At 39.8% G+C, this 20349-nt stretch overlaps 1 protein-coding gene across 1 annotated transcript; it reads right to left on the reverse strand.

The window, feature by feature from the left end:
- Window positions 1–908: 908 nt before the first annotated feature.
- SLC15A3 (solute carrier family 15 member 3) lies at window positions 909–18053 on the reverse strand. The gene is made up of 8 exons (XM_032211625.1): window positions 17321–18053; window positions 14745–15043; window positions 12174–12336; window positions 7373–7483; window positions 5754–5922; window positions 2423–2581; window positions 2048–2206; window positions 909–1776 (listed from the first exon to the last, which is right to left on the reverse strand). Exons 1-8 carry the CDS (start codon window positions 17885–17887, stop codon window positions 1652–1654), a joined length of 1752 nt encoding a protein of 583 aa, XP_032067516.1. The 5' UTR covers window positions 17888–18053; the 3' UTR covers window positions 909–1651.
- Between the last annotated feature and the right edge of the window lie 2296 nt (window positions 18054–20349).

A 20349-nucleotide genomic window follows, 5' to 3' on the forward strand; every position in this document is an offset into this window, starting at 1 on the left:
ACAGAAGAAAGATCTGTTACCAAGGCAACAATCAGACAAATGTGGCTTGAATCCAGGCCAAAAAAGAGATTTACAAAAGCACCTCAGACAATTCTCCCATTCCCCTCTCTGTTCACATGAAAATAGAAGAGGGAGGCACTAGATTTAGTTATTGTAGCTATTTTAATAAAAGTAGATTTAGGCCTCATTTGGTATCTGTTTTTAATCTGGTCTACTTTATGAGGCTAACAACTGGTGAACTGCCAAGTATGAAATTTTATAGAGTTAACACTAATTTGAATTTTAAACATTCAAGAGCAAATTGAAAGCTTGGGAAGCTGAATCTGAAATGAGCAACCCCAATAGAGTAGGTTTAATGTTCCAGTCCAAATCAAAAATTTAAAAGTATTTTCTTTCTCTCTCCCTCCCTCTCTCTCCCCCTTCCTCCCTTTCTTCCTCCCTCTCTCACTCTCCTTTCCTTCTTCTCTCTCTCCTCTCCCCCACTTCGTTCCTTGCCCCCCTCTCTCCCCTTCCTCCTTGCCCCCTCTCTTTCTTCCTTCCTTTCTTTTTTTAAATCCTCCATTTCCCTCACTTTTATATTGATTTTAAGTAACTAGGGCATCTCTTTGGATCTGCACATGCTGGGTATTTTTCATACCAATTACTTGGGGGAAATATCTTTTTCAATTTTGTCTCTCAGATTTTGCAAGAATACCTGTAATTTCCATTCTTGCCATCCAGAAAGGGATAATGGATTTCATATCAATTTCAAACTATTTCCTGAAAGGTTTTTTTTTTTAAATGTTTAAGATTTTGTACATGAATGCAGAAATGCATTTGTCCAAAATTAAAGCTACATATGTTAAGTCCCCATATACCATACAGTCACATAACTGTAGCTCCCATTATAAATGTCCATATGCATAATATAATGTATAATATGATATTTCTGTATTCTTCAGTATTATCCAACAATATTTGGAAGCAAAGATTTGCATGTCCACAGATAAAGGACAATACATTATTTATTTAAAGAAATAAATGCAACTGGTAATATGCATTTTTAAGACCTGGGTAGGTTGCTGAAAAGGAAACTTCTGGTATCTTCCTATTACTTTACAAGCTATAAAGACAAGGTTTTATTCCATAATTGTGATCCCCATGAAATCTACATTTGCAACACTGATATTTGGCTGGAAAGTATCAGAAGCTTCTGATGACTTTCAGATCTCCAAATTACGTGAATGTCTATGTACAGGTACATACAATAATTTTGTCTCCCCAAAAAATGGTTCAGCTCAAAGGAGATGGTAAGATGGTAAGTACTAAGAGGGGCAAGAACCATTTAGATGGATCAAGACATGATCCGTTTAACTTACATTCAGTAGTTAATATCTTAGCGTCAATCTTCCCATAACTCCACTGTTCATATTGAGTTTCTGGAAAACATTAACACCTCAAATAAGAACTGTATTTCTTAGTACCCTGATTAGCTGCTGTTGTTGGTAATCTGGATTACTTTCATTAATTTCATTCATTACAATTTTCATTAATACAGCCTTCACAACATTTGAATTGGTTAACTTTCTGCAACAGCCATAGCATTGAACCTCATGATGAAAAGCATGTGTGCCTTCTTGCAGTCCTGAAAAATGTGATCAAAATTGTTCTCTCAGCTGGTGGGTCGCTGTTGACGCTCATAGCGGACGGAGATGAACATAAAGAGGATGCATGTTATCGCCTGAATCCCACCTAGGAGGAAGAAATAATAATCCATCCGACATTTGTTGATGTTTCCTAGACAAGAAAGAGAGAGCAAGAGAATCTTTAGTATACAGCTGCAGAAGGATGTCTTCTTGCATTCTGCAGCCTTCACAGGTCCATGAATCCTTTGCGTAGAACAGTCTTTTGACAACATGTTTTTAAATAATTTTCTCTAGGTCTCCTCCAGTCTACCAGCCTTGACCTTAAGATATTTGGCTTTGCTGGAGAACAGTGAAAACTCTTTGAATGGCTTCTCCATTCTCCTTAGTGGAGGGAGGGACTAAAGGGTATGACAGATGCTCACCAAAATCTTCTGGGCAGTGCATCCAACCACTGGTTGGCAGGGAGAGTAAACTCAGGAGGCCAGATCCTAAAAGAGATCCAACTCCAGAAATGAAGAAGAAAAGACCCATGATTGCTCCTTTCATGCTTCTGGGAGCTTCAGAATAGGCAAATTCCAGCCCTGGAAAAACAGAAAGAATTCAAAGGATTAGCAACCTAGAGGAGCACATTGAAAGTAGGTTTGAAGGATAGTTCAAGGCTCCTGAGGTCATGATGAGAATATTGTGCTTTTTCATCTTTGATGTGCAACTAGCTGCACTACATTCGGATCAGGAAATTCTGGTTTAATGCTGATATAGGAACAACAGGGTTAATAAAGCCTTGTTCTCTGGCTTACCCGGAATGCTGGCAAAGATTTCACTGATTCCAATGAGTAAATATTGAGGGATTTGCCAGAAAATGGAGAGTGGGGCTGCAGAGTATTCATCTTTCCCAATTCGTTGTGTGATTGTCTGGTTGTTGTTCACATATTGCAGCCGCTTAGTTTCCAGGAAACCTAGATAGGAGAAAAGCATTTGGACCCAGAATAAGATACTGTGAAGAGCATTCTCATAGATGAGGCAGATTTTTAAAAATCAGAAAATAGGTGTCATATCTTTGTTATGTTAGGTATAAAATATTTACTATAGGTATAAAAATACTTACTAGACAACCCATGTCCCATTGGATTTTTTTCCAGAGATATTTCTTTACCCTAAACAGAAATACGATGAACAAGAGTGGACAAAAAGCAGGAGCATCTTCCGACATCCTGTTAGCTTGCTTCCCCTTTTGAGTTTCCATGTGCTAATCTGGCAGGGAGCATTGGAAATCTCCCTTCCCTCCCTTTTCCTTTCCTTCTTCACAGGCAGATAAGTAACTACTGATGGGTGGGGGAGGGAGGGAGGGATTGTGAGACTTGCTGGAAAACTATTAATAGAACTTTGAAAATGAAGATCATGTGACCTCAGAAGTAGCCCAGCAGTGCAGCCAGCAACACTAAAGCAGTCACAACTTCCCCAAATTCCATTCCCTCTGGAGTCTTTAAATTGGCCCATTTGAGATACCGTGGTTTAACAATCATTTCCTTTTTAATGAACTGTTTTGCGGGTGGGCGGAACTTCTCACCGCCCCCAGTACCAGTTCACCCAAACCGGATACAACCAGCTGAATTGCACCACTGGTCTATGGTACAATTAATAACCATTTCCAAAGCTACAATGTGAAAGTATCTGTTTTCTTTCACTTTCTCAAGTGTCCAAACTGCAGAACAACTAACAACTTTTCAGAACAATATCAAGACAGACTGCTCGAAATTTCAACTGGAAACCAAGACGCTGCTTTGTTCACATTGCCCACATAAAGCACATAAAGAACAGATTATGTTTGGCAAGGATGAAAGATGTAGACTTGGTAAGAGATTGATGGGGTTCAAGGAGATGACTGAAACATCTCGGAACAGCTATGTCATCAGGGACAGGTTGGGATGCCAGGCACTTGAACATTCAATCCCCGGAGAGTATGTAACTATGTTGGCTTAAACATTAATGATCAAGATTTTTTTTATCACTGAGGCACAGACAGTACCGTACAGATTGAAGGCATTGTTTCCCTTGAGTCAGGCACCTATTAACTACTTGATTAATTGACTACATTTTTATACTGCCAGACATAAAAAACTAACTCCTTACATTATACATGATACCTCAAAAAAGATTAAAAATCAAGGTAAAAGAAGATCTACAACAATATAAGTGCATCATGATGACTATTCCCTGTACAAATCTCAGGACTGCTTTGTTCTGGAAGGAATGAAGGAAGTAGCCTAATTTTCAGAGGAAGATTATTCCATAATATGGGAGTTGCAACTGTCCACGAGCTTGTGGATTTGTGAACTTGTAAAATTAGGATGCATGAAAAGATGTTGAGAGTGCTGGATGAGCTAGCTGCTTCTATAGAGAAAAGGAATCATGTACGTATGTATCCTAGTGCCAAGCATTACAAGGGTTTATAGGTCAAAAATAGCACTTAGAATTGCACCAAAAGCTACTGGTAACTAGTGGAGTAATCATAAGAGAGATGTTAGCTGATTACAGTAATTTTGATTTGTTATTCCACAGGCTGCTGTATTTTTCAAGGAGGTATAGAGCTGATTACAGTAAACCAAATTGGGGCAACAGTGTCAACAATTACATTAGTAGTATTTTCATACAATACAGAAATGGTTTGCGTTGCCTTCTTTTGAGGTACAGAAGCGAAGGTATCCAACATTCCATTTAGCAGTAAAGAGAAATAAATTTTTAAAGCTTTGTTTACTCTAATATAAAAAGGAGAAAGCAAGAAGAAGAAAATAAAAAGAAATAAAACACAAAAAAGAGGAAAGGAAGAGACGAGGAAATCAGAGGGGTGTTTTTTTTAGCATTGCATTAAACTTTGACCACATAGAATAATATTAGCCCATCTTTCGTTTATGTCGATAGAAATAGAAAGCTAATTCAGAAATAGATGAATATGTATATCATTAACTAGTTTCTTTTATATATCCAGTGAGACATTGTTTTCCATGTCACTTTCGTAGTCTGTCATTGGTAGAACCACTTTTGATGCCATCTCTGCCTTTCAATACAACGTATTCCATATCTACCATTACTTCCATAACATCTTTTGGACACAATCTATCCATAGAAGCAAACATTATTATTGACATTGTTGATATTAACTTCTGGTTCCATTTTTCAAAAGTGTCCATCAGTATTTTCAGTGTTTTAATGTTTTGTATCATTTTATAAGACCCAATTAATTAGCTGGTTCGTGTATTTTTCTTCTTTAACAAAAATCTTTAGTTCCCTCTAGTGTCTAATTTTTAAAATTGCTTATCTTTATTATGTCTTACTAAAAGTCCAAACAAATCTATTTCCTTTGGGAAGGACTCTTCATAATTACAATTAATTAAATTTAAAAAGTGATTAGAAAAGAAAATTCATGAGCCTAGTGTCCTTTAAAGGGCAAAGATCCCATTTACAAGCAGGATGACTATCCTCGTTGTCTTTCAGTTCTCAAAATCTCCTGGGGACTACTGTCTTGTGGTCTTCTTGTAAGGAGCAACTATTCAGAGTGCATGTGGATGATGTCCCATCCTCTCCTTGTCCAGAGAGGTTCTGAAGAGTTGGTTTACTCATTGACTCTTTGTTACCTGTGGCAGCCATTGTCACAGTTTTTTGTGGCGCCATCTTCAGTCTGTCGTTTCTTCCTCTGAAAACTCTTTTTATAGCTCATTTTGAAACAAAATATCTGATCCTGTGGGGACCTCTTGCTGGTGCTCTTTCATCATAACATAATTTCTTTACAGTATCCAATACCTAATAAATTCATTTCTTCATACATTTACTGCTGATTGAAATCCTAACTTCCATAGTACTTTTAACTTTTTCAGTGCATAATTCAATGTTACATTAGCAGATTAAAGCTTTATTCATCTTCCCAAAACCATATTAACAAATGTATGATTATTAACAAATATATGTATATCATATATGTATATCAACCTAAAACTGGACAATCATGGGAGAAACCCATACCATATATCTAAGTATCTCAGCAAACCAGGTGATGACCAAAGCATTTTAGCCTCCCCTGCTTTAGGGGTACAGAATGTGGGGTTAGTAAAAGCTTACAAATGAAGTGCTTACCTGCTAATAGGACTGAGCCAAGGCCAAAGATCATGCCCAGGGCCATTCTCTTCAGTGCTGATGGCAACAGCTTCTTCTTTGCTAGGAATGGGTCTATTACCCGGTCCTTCAATGGAATGAGGATCAACAGAACCACTACATTGGCTAGAAGGAGCCAGGCATCTGGAAACTGAAGAGAGATTGAGGAAAAGAATGCAAATATTATTCGGCATTGAGTTCTTTTCCATTACACAAAAAGGCTGTTTTTTTATCTCTAAAGAGTCAATGAACAAAACTAAATTGTAATATTTATAGATTTATGCAGTTTCACAGATGCTTCCAATATTCGTGCAACTGTTTATATCTTTCAAATCTCCTAGTACTAAAAGCATCAGGAATGGCTACTAGAAGTGATACAAAAGTGCTAGGAGATGTGGATGGAGTTGTAAATTGAATACCACTGATGTACCATGGCGCTGATTGTTTTAATGTCAAATCCCCTCAGCTAGCACACATTCTCAGTGTTCTTGTCCAGGCTTGTGAATTGTTTCTCCTCCAGGCAAATAAAGAACACCTGAAATCATATTTTACTCCTTTTAACTCTCCTGGATTGATTATATACAGGCAAGAAGCTTTCAGCACACTGTTCTTACTGAAAGTGATTTGCAATAAGCAAAAAGCTAATCTTGATTACTCTTGGACTTTCATCCAGACATTTTAACAGATTTCAGCAGAAAATCCTATTTCTCCGTCATGTGAATCAGCCTTTAGCAAGACCATTCTATAAACTGGGGCAGTCACATCTGTTAGCTGGAGCAGGGAAAGATGTGTGGTGAATGATCCAGTGATTCAAATTAGCTGTGCTGCATCACATAGGTGCGGAATCCTTCCCCCTCTTTTTTAGTTTTTAGGGGAGAGGGTAGCATGATTTTGGATGTGGGTATGGTTCAAGATGGCATTCCGCAGGTTCTTGGCAATAATGTGCAACCGTTGCTTCAGGGTTCAGATGAATTGTAGTAGAAGCCTCTTAACCCCACTCAAATATATTTACAAGCTAGATTTAAATTCATGGTGATGGAAGTACAAATTGAAAGAAGAACCAATTAATTTTCATCCTGAAATAACAGATCTCTTTGAGGAAAAAAAATGAAATAATCAACATTAGTTTGTTGCAATCCTCACTCTCCTACTTATACATGCACTCTTCTAATGTTTCAGTAATTTCTCTGCCGTAGTCAACTTGTGGCTTGATAGAAAATAGAACTGTTTCTCTTCCATCTATGGTAACCAAGGCCTATGATCTTAACTAACTATGATATATGCAGTTGGTCAGGAGATTTCCTGCTTACAAAACTAAGGATTGGACTTGGGTTCTTGGAGAAGAGGACAATTGAAAGGATCTGTTTCACACACCTTCATTCCACAAATGATCACTTTTCTTCTACCCAACAGAGCTATTTATTTCGTCAATATTTGATGGTGGCCCTTTATGTGAGCTGTGGGACACTTAGAGCTTCTCCATTAGAGGGACTTTTATTATGATTTGAGAGAGCCAACATGCTTTTGAATGACTGAATGAAAGCCAAGTTTCTTAGAACATAACAACCCAAACCAGTTGGTTCATCTGCCCCATAGCTTACCATATATATAGTATCTATGGTTGCTGAGAGTGCACTGTTATTCATATGACTATTTTGAAAGAAGTTGGGGATGGAGAGATGGAGACCCTGCAAGTAGTAGGTTGACTGCATCTAAAATAAAATACAAAATGATGTTGTTAAAGAAATAAATACAAAACCTAAATGTTTTTCTATATGGAGCTTTCCTATAGTAAAATAACATGCACTAAACCTGGCAAGCCTGAGATATGTCAAACCAATTCCCATATTCTCTTAGCTAAACTAATATGTCCATTGGTTATGGTGGCTGGAGACAATTGGAACTGAAGCTTAAAATATTAGAAAGGCACCTATTTGGGGGGAAATTGATGTTCTTATCCTATATCCTTAACAGAGGACCCTATCCATCTTCATGGAACAGTGAGTCTTATTACATGGTAATGCCAGTGTCCTGTCATAACATAGGTAATTAGATATGGCAATTATGACATAGGATGAGCTGGAAAGTACAGTTTAGATGATCAACTCCTCCCCCACCCCACCCCACCCCACCCCACCCCCAGTCAGTATAGGAAAGGTATGAAAGTATCCCTGACTAATGGTTGCTAATTTTCTGCGTGAACACATCTTGTAAAAATGAACTCTCTTGCCTTGATATTTGGATGAATTGCTGTTCCATTTAAGCAACTTTCACAGATATGAATGTTATGATTACATATAGATGATTAACACACAGGTTGTCTCATTTAATTTGTTTTTCCTAAATGAAGAACTTTATATTTGTTTGATTTGCATTCCAAATTTATTATTTATAAATAACTCAAGGTGGCAAACATATCTAATATTTCTTCCTTCTGTTTTCCCCACAATAACCCTGCGAGTTGAGTTGAGAGTCAGTGACTGGCCTAAAGTCACCCAATCAGCTTTTCATGCCTAAAGCGGGAGTAGATCTCACACTCTCTCAGTTTGTAGGTTAGCAACTTAACCACGAGACCCAAATGGCTGTTGGTCCATTTTTCTACTATATCAAGATAATTTGAAATTTGTCTTTTAGAATATCAGTCATCCCATCTACTTCCTATATCATCTGCAGAATATATATATTCTGCTGGCATTCCCCCCCCCCCCCGCGCCACCTCCCCCTCCCCACCACATTTTCTTCATTTTGGAACGGTTGTGATTGCACTTTTAGTATTTCTATTTCTAGGAATTCTTATTCATCCTGATTGCCTCTTCTGATGAGCTTCGTCTATCAAGAAAACATACTTATGTTTGCTAAAATATGCTGAAATCTAAAGTATGCAGTCATTTCTTATTTTGGTTTATTGCTGTTGCTGTAGCTTTCTTCTTTTTCTGCCCTTTCCTTACACAGAGTTGCATTTCAACAAACTCATTGCTCGCTCACTCACATCTATCCTGGCTGCCTTATATTCTTTCTACAGTTTCTGCAACAGTCTCTGCTTACTCAGCAGGAAGCACTCAATCATTCACAATGAGCAACTAACTATTTTCAGGACACATCATTTGCAATCAAAAGCTACTTAAGAGGTGACCTTTTCAACCCATATAGTTGAGCACACTGTCCCTACAGCTCTCCTTTCTCCTTTCTGTTGAACCCTATTGCCAAAATAAGGGGAGAAAATGCTTAAGGATAATCCAAGGCAGTTTTGCCGTCTTCTTCTTCTTTTCTTCATTCATGTATCTCTTTAGAATAATTGCTTCTAGATTTTCTTGGCAAATGAAATTCATTGCATAACAAGGATTTACAATTCTTTAAAAATAAAGACTATAGAAAAAAACAGATCTTTTTTGTTTTTTTTAAGTGCACATTTCATTCAGTTTATTGCAATCATTTATCAATTTTATTGCTGTGCTATAATAGCAAACAGGCATCAGGGGAGAAATGAAAGTGGCAGGCTTCTCTTTTTCTCTAACCAACCTTTCACGACGATTTAGACTGCCTAAAACCTGGCAGGTTGATAGTATTGAGGTGAATCTGCTTACTATTTATTCAGTGGGTTTAAATTGAATTGCACATGGACTGAAGCTTAGTGGAATCTGTCTTCCTACTAACAATTGGGCAGAATTTATCTGGTGAAGAGAACCAAGCTATTTTCATGTTCAGCATGATCAGGCTAAGTCAGTGTTGGTGAACCTTTTCGGCACCAAATGTGGAAACGGGAGGGAATGGGCACACGTGCTACAAACCAGAAGAGCAGCTCTTTCGGTTTCCGGCGCATGCATGCAAACTGGCCACCTGGTCCTCTGGTTTCTGGCACACATGGCGCATGCATGTGCCAGAAACTGGGCAAGCAGGCGCACCAGAACCTGGAAGAACAACAGGTGATGGCTAGTGTGCCTGGAGAGATTGCCCTGCGTGTCACTTCTGGCACACGTGCCATAGGTTCGCCATCACAGTGCTAGATAGTGTGCAGGATTCTCTCTGAAGATTAAGTAAAATAATGGTTATATCAAGTAAATAAATAAATTTGCAGATATGAAGGTTGTTTTTCTATACAGAAAAAATCTATCCCAAATTAGCCTTCCAGGGTTCTACATCCAATGTAAGGACATAGATATTAGGTGGATGATTTATCGGTTTTTTTTTAAAGAATAAAAAATTATGTTTTCACTTCTTAGTATAGGAATCCTCTTAATGCCAACAGTATCACACAATCGAAGCATGGCAACCCTTTCTTCAAATATCCAGAAGAAAGTGTGTACAATCAAATAATTACACTTTGGTTGACTCTCTTATAACTAATACCCTAAGGGGCAAGAATATCCCGCCACACCTATGAACGTTTCATTACAATGCTTTTTTATTTCCTTTGAAAGAATTTCTAAAGGAAGTGTTCTTTTGTGAAATTGAATGAGCAGTGATAGAAAAAAAAACACATAGAGGGAAACTTCTTTTCCTGGCATCAGCTGAAATCTTTTTTCTACATGTCTAAAAGATTCTCTTGCTTCCCCCCCCCCTCTCTCTAGACAACATTTCAAAGATCAAAGTTGAATTGCCATGAATGTGCAATCTACAGAAAGCAGTAACCACCCTAGGACTTACATTGTATATACAAGCTGCCACCCCAAAATTACAATGTTAATTGTCCTTCACCAGAGCATTACTGAAATTGACAATACAAAGAAATGCATGGCATGGAAAAAGTGCATAAGGAGGAATGAAGGCTGGTGATGAAGCACATCTTTTTCATTTAAGATACCATGGCCTGATCATACACACACACACACACACACACACACACACACACACACACACACACACATATAGATATATAGATGCCACCAAAAAAAGGCACCAGGTCTTATTTTGGAAGGGATGTCTTCCACTGAGTCATCTCACAGGAGCCCCCGGCCTCCATTTTGCTGTCAGAGGCCTCCAGGAAAGGAATCTGCAGGCAAGAAATGGACTCCAGATTGATGCGCATGGCACCTCCCCCCCTCCAGCCTCCATTTCGCTGACACATGCAAGGCCTGGCTGCAACTGTCTGAAGGTAAGTAGCGGTAGGGCAGCCCTACCCCACCATCGCCACCCTAGCACTCACACCATCCCATGCACGCTGGAATGGGTGGGGTCTTAAGTAAGACTTATTTTGGGGGTAGGCTTATATTGGGCGCACATTTAAAAATCAAGCTAGGTCTTATTTTTGGGGAACCACAATATCAGTTTCAGTCTTTGGCATCTCCTGGAAATATGAAAACCCGTTTTCTGAACCACTGGACACAACCTAACATTAGAACACACATCTTCCAAGTGGGGAACATTATCCTTTCCGAAACCCTCCAAACTGTTCCTGCAGCAGATGCTGAAGGTCTGACTGGATCAATGAAGGAAGGGGCACATCCAGCCTGCACAAAATTCCACACTTAATAAGGGCAAACCAATTCCAGTCCTCAGAGCCTTGTTTACCCCAAGGCCTGCCCTGGGGCACAGCCAGTCAGCATGCTGAAGTGATATCCACTAGTCCTTGAGCCAGCAGAATGTTATGTTTAGTATAAAGTTGCTTGGAACAATAGTTATAGCCATCTGCCAGGTTACCCCACCAACCCGTTGCAGCAGATGTTGAAGTGCTCCATACCTATGAACCAGTTAATAAGGCAGCAGTTTGTATTTTTACGTACACATCTCTAAGGTTGAAAGGACTTTTTTTGAGGGGGGGGATACAAATGTATCTAAACTGTCTACTAAAAAAGGATTTTAACATTTTTGAAGGTGCTACCGCTTTTCTGAGGCACAGAATCTTCTAACAATTGCATTAACCTGCAAAGAAGAAAAATGCATCTGTTTGAATTTCCTTTTTCACTGAAATCATCATCAAGAGCCTTCTCGGGAGATCCCCTGGGGTGAAACTTGCAAATGGTGAGGAAAGAACATTTCTAAATGGCCCTGCAATCAGGGAAGGCTTGCCCAAAGAAGCTGCTTGTTGGCCATTTTTGGGGAGGTAATTTTGTTGCTAGGCAACTCCCTTAAACCGTTACAGTAAAAGGCTTCTTCTGATGCTGGATTTTTGCTGCCGTCCTTGCACGTCTTCCGTTTTAACAAGTTTATTTTTATGCTATTACTGTTTAATCTTAATGTACAATTGATAGTGGGGAAAGATGGAATGTAAATCCCTAAATAAATATTAAGTAAGTGCTTACTTTTAAAATGCAAATTGAAACTGGCATCCTGCTCAGATTCCCAGCTAAATACTCCCTCCCAGAACACCACAAGCCCCTATGCTTCCTTCTGCTGCTGGCATTATTGCCCATCAGTCAGGAGATCTTCCCATATGACAAAAGGAAGGCCCTGTAAGGTGGCTACCTGAAAATAAACCATCCAATAGGGAACGAGAGTCAGCAGAACTGGCAGGATCTTTGCCATTACGTGGAGGTTGGAGGCATGTTCATTGGATGACCCCATAGGCTGGTTGCTTTCCCTTGAAAGGGGATTGGGTCTGTCTGCTTCCAGCAGGGGATTCCTTGCCCTGTAAAGAAAAGGGAGGGAGGAAGATGTTGGGTCTCCCCCAAAATGGAAAGCCAGCTCCTAGATGGGTCAGATCACATATCCCAGTCATCTGGAAGCTGTTGTCTGATCACTGGAGGGCACCAGACAGGGAACAGATTATTTCAAGTTACAATAGACCCCCCTTCCCCCCCAAAAACCTACTTACAACCCAGATTTGAAGTTCCAATGTCCAAGCCTCCCACCTGGTCATAGGATGACATCTTGGGTGCTTGGCAACCAGCCTGCATTTATAACTGTTTGCAGCATCCTGTGGCCAAGTGACTGAAATTTACAACATTTTGGCCAGAAACCAAGATGTATTTCCAATGTTTGGCTAACGTTTGTTTAACGTCTGCTGTATTTGCTTAACGATCCCCACAAAAAAGTTTGTAACTTACAATTGAAATTGTTGGCACAATTATAGTCATAAATTGAGGACTAGCAGTAGAATTGAGCCAAGGTGGCGCAGTGGTTAAATGCAGCACTGCAGGCTGACTGCTAGATCAGCAGTTCAGCGGTTCAAATCTCACCGGCTCAGGGTTGACTCAGCCTTCCATCCTTCCGAGGTGGGTAAAATGAGGACCCGGATTGTTGTTGGGGGCAATATGCTGACTCTGTAAACCGCTTAGAGAGGGCTGAAAGCCCTATGAAGCGGTATATAAAAATCTGCTATGAAATCTGCTATGAATTGATTGCCCAGGCAAAGGGGATTGAAATCTTATCGCAAATAATGCGAAAATATTCAGAAGTGGCTTAGGCAGAGACCTCCCTACTTCACTGAATTATTTAAAAAAAGGAAGAAGGAAAAGATACATTGCAATCAGCCTGCCTGTGGAGCTGATTTCCTGATCTGGTTTATCTAGTGAGACCAACACAGTGATAATAAATTGGACTGGCACTGGGGAGATCCAGATTCAATTCCTAGTGATGGAAACACTTTTCCTTAGCTAAATCTACCCCAAAGGGTCACTGTTGTGTGGGGAAATGGGAGAAGGAAGAACTTGGTACACTGCTAGGGGCTCCTGCAGGAAAGGCAATTAGATCTTATAAATAAGTGCTTAAACCTTGTTAGCGAAGGGAGCAATTCTCTTCCTACTGTTCACGCTGTCAGAGAAACCTCACAGGGGAAGGACATTGCTCAGTAATTTGGTTCATGATTTGAATGCAAAAGTTTCATCTAGCGATTCTGGTCACGGCTGGGGAAAATCTAAAATTCTAGTAAAGGAGCCACCAGTTATAACAGGTAATGTTTTTCCTGAGCTGGAAGGACCACTGCTCCGACTCAGCCCTCAGACATTGAGTTATGGTATGAAGTTTAGCCAGTTTGTTGAGTAAACCACAATTTGCCTGGATCACGCAGAATGCCAAGTTGTAAATGCATTGTCTGGATTTATCCATTGGGACTTGACAAAACAACCTCTGACTGCCTCACCCAAAATATTATTGCCTTTGGCAGTACACAAGGCCTAGTAATGGAATGCAGCTTCTTATGTGCCTGGTGAGAAGGAGTCTGCACTACTTCTGCTAATGCAATGTTTCCCAACCTTAGCAACCTCAAGATATGTGGACTTCAACTCCCAGAATTCTGGGAGTTGAAGTCCACATATCTTAACATTGCCAAGGTCAGGAAACATTGTCCTAACACTATTTGCAGATTTCCTCCCCCTTATTTGATGCCTCTTCTTATACAATTTCTAATCATCAAATCCAAATAATAATACAACAGATCTCTCTCTCCGCCCATGATTTAATTGTGGCGTTTCATTCATCCATATAAGCAAATTAAAAGATAAAAGAAATTAAGAGTTCATCATTTTAGGACAATATGGTCCAGCTGCAGGATGAAGTGAGATGTACCTTAAGCTGGTAAAATGGGCTACATTTTTTCAAGCTGCAGTTAGGGATTGCCATTTTACAATGCTTCCTCATGTATGTTTGGATTTTTTAAAAAATGCTCTGCAAGCAGAAAGCAAAGTCCACTAGTATTTAGATTAGATTACATCCTGTCTTTTTTTGATGACAATCCACAAGGAGTTCCTTGGATATGTCATCTGCACCATAAAAATATAAAGTCTGTACTTACTCAGAGTTCTACAATTTCCCTCTCCTGGACATGCACCCAAGTCCAAGCAATTATTTGCCTGTTGATCCCTTGCAGGGAGAGTCACAGGTTTAAGGAGGTGTATGGCCCAGTCCTAAGTTCAGCGAAGCCAAGTTTATTTCAAAGGCCTTGTCCAAAGCAGATGGAAATGCATTGCTGAGATTCATTCAGTTCCAATGCATGAAGATTACTGCTACAACAGAGGGGATACTAATCCCTCACAGACCACCAGAAATATATGGCAGCCATAAGGCCGCCTTGTGCAATGAGGCTTCTGTCTGCCTTACCTGATTTTTATGGTCACCTTCTGCAATGCTTTGCCACAACAGCTGTTCTGGAGAGCCAAATACAACATGGTGCAGACTCGACTGCCAGCAGCTGGCTTTGTGACAAAGATGGGGGCAGCCAGAAGAAAGATTACAAGGGCCAGGGCCAGGCAGACAGCAGGAATGGCATAGCCAATCAGGAAGTCCACATTCTGTTGGATGAAGGCAATCACCAGCAGCGAAAGCACAGCCCCAATGTTAATGCTCCAGTAGAACCAGTTGAAGAAACGTCGGGTAGCTTCCTGGCCACGGTCTGTTACCTGTAATGAAAAAAAAATAGAGAGAGAAAAGAATGGGGCTTGATTCTCCTGAATTAGTCCTTAATATGCTAAGTCCAACAATAATTGTCCAGTTAGTTGTTTTTCTCTTTATTTCTCCTCTCTTCTCCCCTCCCTACTCCGCCCTTCCCTTCCTTCTTGCATCCAGATATAAAGCATGTCTAGATTAGTAAACATTTATATAATATAGCAATTTTTGTCAAATTATTGGCATGTACAGAATGGCTCTAGAGAGCACCACTGCTAAAAAAGAAAATAAGAATATGAGTAAACCTCTCTCATGTTTTATCCCCTGGGAAAGGAAATGAGTCTGTATTGCATTGTACAAAAAACAGCAGCTCCTTGCATTTGGAAAAGTATGGAAGCCCATGTTAGATAAAGGAAAAAGTTAATTGTTGACTGGGGGCAAGAGAAGGAATGGTGGGAAGGTATTAAAACTTTCCTTTTGCAAATGGCACTGCTCTTCCAACTGTGGAGGTAATAAGTGGCACTGAAAACAGGCCCTTAGCCTTGCTTGTACTTTACACAACACATATTTGTTTGCATGACATTGCCTTCATATTGTCTACAGGTTGTGCATGAAACAACTTTAAAACTTTATTAGATATACTGGTCTTAAAGCAGCATCCCTCCCCTCCCAACATTTATCCCAAGGGGTACAAAATCTGTCATGCCTTGCCACACATAGTCAGCTATTGTGGATCTTATCAGAGGCATGCTGGGAAGCAGAGGCACACCCTCTGTGGTCACTGGGCATCTTCCACATCCAGAGATAGTCCTCTCCATTAACATTTTGTTTCCCCGAGTTCCTTTTAGAGCAGTCATCTCCCCATCTTCCATTCTGATTTGACACCAGCTTCTCCCTCAGCTTCCAGCAAGACAGAGGACAAAAGAGCAGACCACCAACATTTTATTTAGAGTAAAGGAAGTATAGTTGTTCTAGTCTGCTTAGCCACCCCAGGTCTCTCCTGTTCCTGCTGCTGTGCTCTGGTCGGTGGATATTTTCCCCACTGATGATTTGAAAGGAACAGGAACAAAGCATGACTGTCAGCAGTGATCGACCCCACAGGCCTCCGTAGAAACAACAAGGGGGACAAGTAACAAAATGTGTGTCCTTCTGACACAAATCCTATGACCTATATACTTCCGTCAGATCTCAGAATGCAACCCGGGAGATCCTTTCATGGTGTCATTATACATGCATTGTCATTTTGCTGTAATGTTGGTTTGTGTCAATTGGGAAACACACTATTTGGATGTGACTCAGAGGCGGGATAGAGATTGATGCATTGCTTGACAACATAAGGCCACCGCTTTAATTAAATAGTGGGGAAAGACTGTTGTGAATTGTAAATGAGAAATAAATGAATAAGTTCAGGATTTCCAGAAACAATGAATAATAAGCATTAAAGAAGTGCTATAGGACTTCTGATTTTCAAAGGAAAAAAAAACCCTATCATCCCGCTTAATGGTTGTCCCTACTACCACACAGCAGGTTGACCACTGATTAAGATAATTGTTTCCCCATTGTTTTACAGGAGGTTTACTGGGTGCTCTTCTTCCCCCCACTCTAAAGATATTTTTTTGGGTCATATGATCTCCAGCATTCCTCCAAGGCTGTTAATCACTCTCACTTCTGCATTAAGTCTGCTGCTACTTTAACTACCTGGCCTAGATATCGTTTTGATGGGGAGGAGAGTATCATTGCTAACATTCTTCAGTTCTAAAACTCTTTTATCCCTCAGAGCTTTGCCAGCCACCAAGGCTTGCCTTTTCAATCCCTGGTACAATTTCTTTCATTTTCAGAGGCCTTCTCTATCTTTGGCTAATTCAGGGATGTCCAAACTTGGGAACTTTTAGACTTGTGAACTTCAACTCCCAGAATTCCCCAACTAGCATGGCTGGCTGGGGAATTCTGGGAGTTGAAGTCCACAAGTCTTAAAGTTCCCAAGTTTGGACAGCCCTGGGCTAATTAAACCAAAATAGTATTGTGTCTTCCTATAGTCTTCCTTCTCTGAACTTGCTTTAGATGGCAATCATTTAGAAAACGTGTATCAAAAAATGCAGCACAGCTATATGAAATCAATAAAGGCAAAGCAATAGAAGATATTACATTACATTAAAATATGTTTTTTAAGGCAAAACCCCGAGGCTTATTGGGATAGAACCATCCCAGCAATCCAATGACGAATTTAATAATAATTCCAAATTGCTTGCCTTGAAATAAATAAAGAATAGATCCGAGAGATGATCTCTTACCTGATCAGCACCAAATGGAATGAGATTGGCTTTGACGGAGCTGATGCCAAAGGCCAGGATCAGCAGGCCAGTGTACAGGAGAGGGGCGCAGTATGGACTTGGCAGTGTTTGTTTACACTCTGACATGTCACCCTGGCACAAAGGCTGCATTGGGTAGGATGGCATCTCTCCACACAACCAGAGGCGCCCCTCCTGAGAGGCCACAGTGGGCAACAGGCATGCTGAGACAAGGTAGAGCAGGAAACTGAAGACAATAGTCCAGTAGCAGCCTAGGCAAGCATCGGCGAGCCAGCCCCCAATGGGCGAGAGCAGGTAGGAGGCACCTATGAAGATCAAAACTGCCTGAGAAGCCTGTGAGCCACCCCAGTTAAAGGTGCTGCTGTTGAGGTACAAGACAAGGTTGGAGACGATACCAAAGAAAGCTGCCCGCTCCAGGATCTCCACCAGCAACACAGCCAGGCAGGCAGCCTTTCTGCCCTCAAAGAGAGACGTGGCTGGTCCATTCAGTTGGGCTCCTTTCTGCTGTAACAGGGGATTGCACTCCTCTTCACTTTGCCGAGAGGCCATGGTGGAGGTCCAATCTCAGAATCCTTGTTTTTGCTTCTCTGCGGATCTTATTTCTTTGTCATTTCTCTCTGGATCTTTCTATGCTGGCTTTTAATTCCTGATCTCTTCTCTTCTACAAAGCCTTTGAGTGCTGCATTCACTTCCCCATTTCTCCCCTCCAACACAAGCATCACATGAGCACTCATTTCCCTGAAAGGAAACATTCATGTTATGCTGGCTAAGATGGTTTCCTTTTCATAGGAGCCTTTGCTGAGTCCTGCCCCTTTTGCAGCACCACCCCTTTTGCATCTGCTGAAGAGAGAGAGAGAGAGAGAGAGAGAGAGAGAGAACGAACCAAACTGCCATTTTCCTGTATGTCTATCAAGGCAGAACCGCATGACCACATACGTAGTTTTAGGTAGGACCAGCCCCAAGTGAATTGTCCCTAATGTGATCAGTCTAAAACCCAACACAGTTATTCCACATCTTCTGCAAAGAATTTTGCATGTATGGACAAAAAGAATCAAGACAGAAAAAGATTCCCACAACATTTGTATTTTTATAAAACCCCATAAATGAGTCAGGGTGATAATGCAACGATTACTTAGGTACTGCCCTATTCACTCCCTTTCTTATAAGAGATCAAAACTTTGATATCCATGCTAATTTAGCTCACTTTTGAAGATTAAAAGCTTTAAATACTATTTTAGGTATACTATTATGTATACTATACTATTTTTATGAGCCATGGTGGCGCAGTGGTTAGAGTGCAGTACTGCAGGCTACTTCTGCTGACTGCTGGCTGCCAGCAGTTTGGCAGTTCAAATCTCACCAGGCTCAAGATTGACTCATCCTTCCATCCTTCCGAGGTGGGTAAAATGAGGACCCAAATTGTTGTGGGCAATAGGTTGGGAGTAAACCGCATAGAGAGGGCTGTAAAGCACTCTGAAGTGGTATATAAGTCTAAGTGCTAAGTGCTATTGCTATTTTTGAGAAGAATTTTTGAAACCGTACCTTGCTTTACTTCCCATCCCCAAAGTCCCCTGTGCATCATGGATGGGGAAGGGGTGTTTCTGGGAGGGATGAGTGAAGAATACCTGGAGTGAACATTAAGAGTAAATATTCCCAGTAGGGTCACACAAAGCATTAAAATCATCCCAGCAGCTCATCTGAAGCAAGCAGGCATCAACATAGAACAACAAGTGATGTAGGAAGTGGCCGGAGGTAGTTGATTACTTTAGTGACAATGGCAAAGGCATCAATTTATATTGCATGGGACCATGTATGTGAAAAAAGAGGGAAAAAATTAGAAGACAAAACTTCCCCTTCCTTTCCAGTAAATATAGTCAACATTAACATGGAACTAAATACTGCTACACTTTCCAAGCCTCATCCTGTTTTCTGTAAAGTTATCTCTAAATCCTCAATTCTCCTTATTAATGAGCTAACACAATAAGGATTAACAGAAATAACAATATTGATATCTCCATTTCCATTTAAGCAAATTGCCCCAACCTCTGTCTTCAAATAACAAAATCCTATCCCAATCAACAATTAAACATTATGAAAAATAATCTTACAAATTAATCCATTATACCTAATTAAACATTATCACAAATAACCATCATCATCCAATCCTATTTTTTTAAAAAACAAACATTTGAAGTAGTCCTCGACTTACAACTACAGTTGGAACCAGAATTTCGATCGTGAGTTGAGATAACCATGTGACTGAATGTGATTCTTTTTACCATTTTTAGAGAGTTCATTAAGCAAATCAGTTGGTTGTTAAAATCCATTCTTCATTAAGAAAACCACACAGTCATTAGGCCAATCTATTAATCCTGAATGTGCATTTTTTTTGCCAGAAACATAGCAAATCATAGTCACATGACCATAGTGTGCTGCAACTATTCATAAATACTCTGTTAATCTGTAAATGTAAGATGGTTGCTGAAATGGAATCATGTGACTGCAGGTGGGATGTCAGAATGACATTTTATGATGGATGAAAGTGCTTTATGGACCGTAAAATAACCCTTCTGAGGCCATTGTAACTTTGGTTATAAATCAAGGACTATCTGCAATAGCAAACCATTATTTAAATCATAATTAAAAAAAAACAATTATTTAGTTTTTCTTGTTTTTGCCAGTACACTTTAATTCCTACAAATAAAGTTACAACATCTATTTTCTCATAGTCTTGTTTTTCTCTCTCGAACTTCTTGTCGTCCTTATCTAAGTCCTTTGTAGTTCCAGTGATATAGCTCCAGTAAATTCCTTATCATCCAATATCTATCTGTCTGTCTGTCTGTCTATCCTATCTATCTATCTATCTATCTATCTATCTATCTATCTATCTATCTATCTATCTATCTATCTATCTATCTATCTATCTATCTATCTATCATGTCCATATTATTCTTTTGATTAATTATTTGTATATGTTTATTATTATTATTATTATTATTAGCTATTATACA

This window comes from Thamnophis elegans, chromosome 1, assembly GCF_009769535.1.
Source record: "Thamnophis elegans isolate rThaEle1 chromosome 1, rThaEle1.pri, whole genome shotgun sequence".
In the NCBI taxonomy this organism is placed as follows: Eukaryota; Metazoa; Chordata; class Lepidosauria; order Squamata; family Colubridae; genus Thamnophis; species Thamnophis elegans.

Excerpts from the sequence above, each read along its gene's own strand:
- SLC15A3 (XM_032211625.1), bottom strand. The coding sequence starts at position 17,887 with ATGGCCTCTCGGCAAAGTGAAGAGGAGTGCAATCCCCTGTTACAGCAG. Across the intron at positions 15,044-17,320 it reads TTCCATTTGGTGCTGATCAG|GTAACAGACCGTGGCCAGGA; the intron begins GTAAGAGATCAT and ends TTTTCATTACAG. Across the intron at positions 1,777-2,047 it reads GCACTGCCCAGAAGATTTTG|GAAACATCAACAAATGTCGG; the intron begins GTGAGCATCTGT and ends TTTCTTGTCTAG.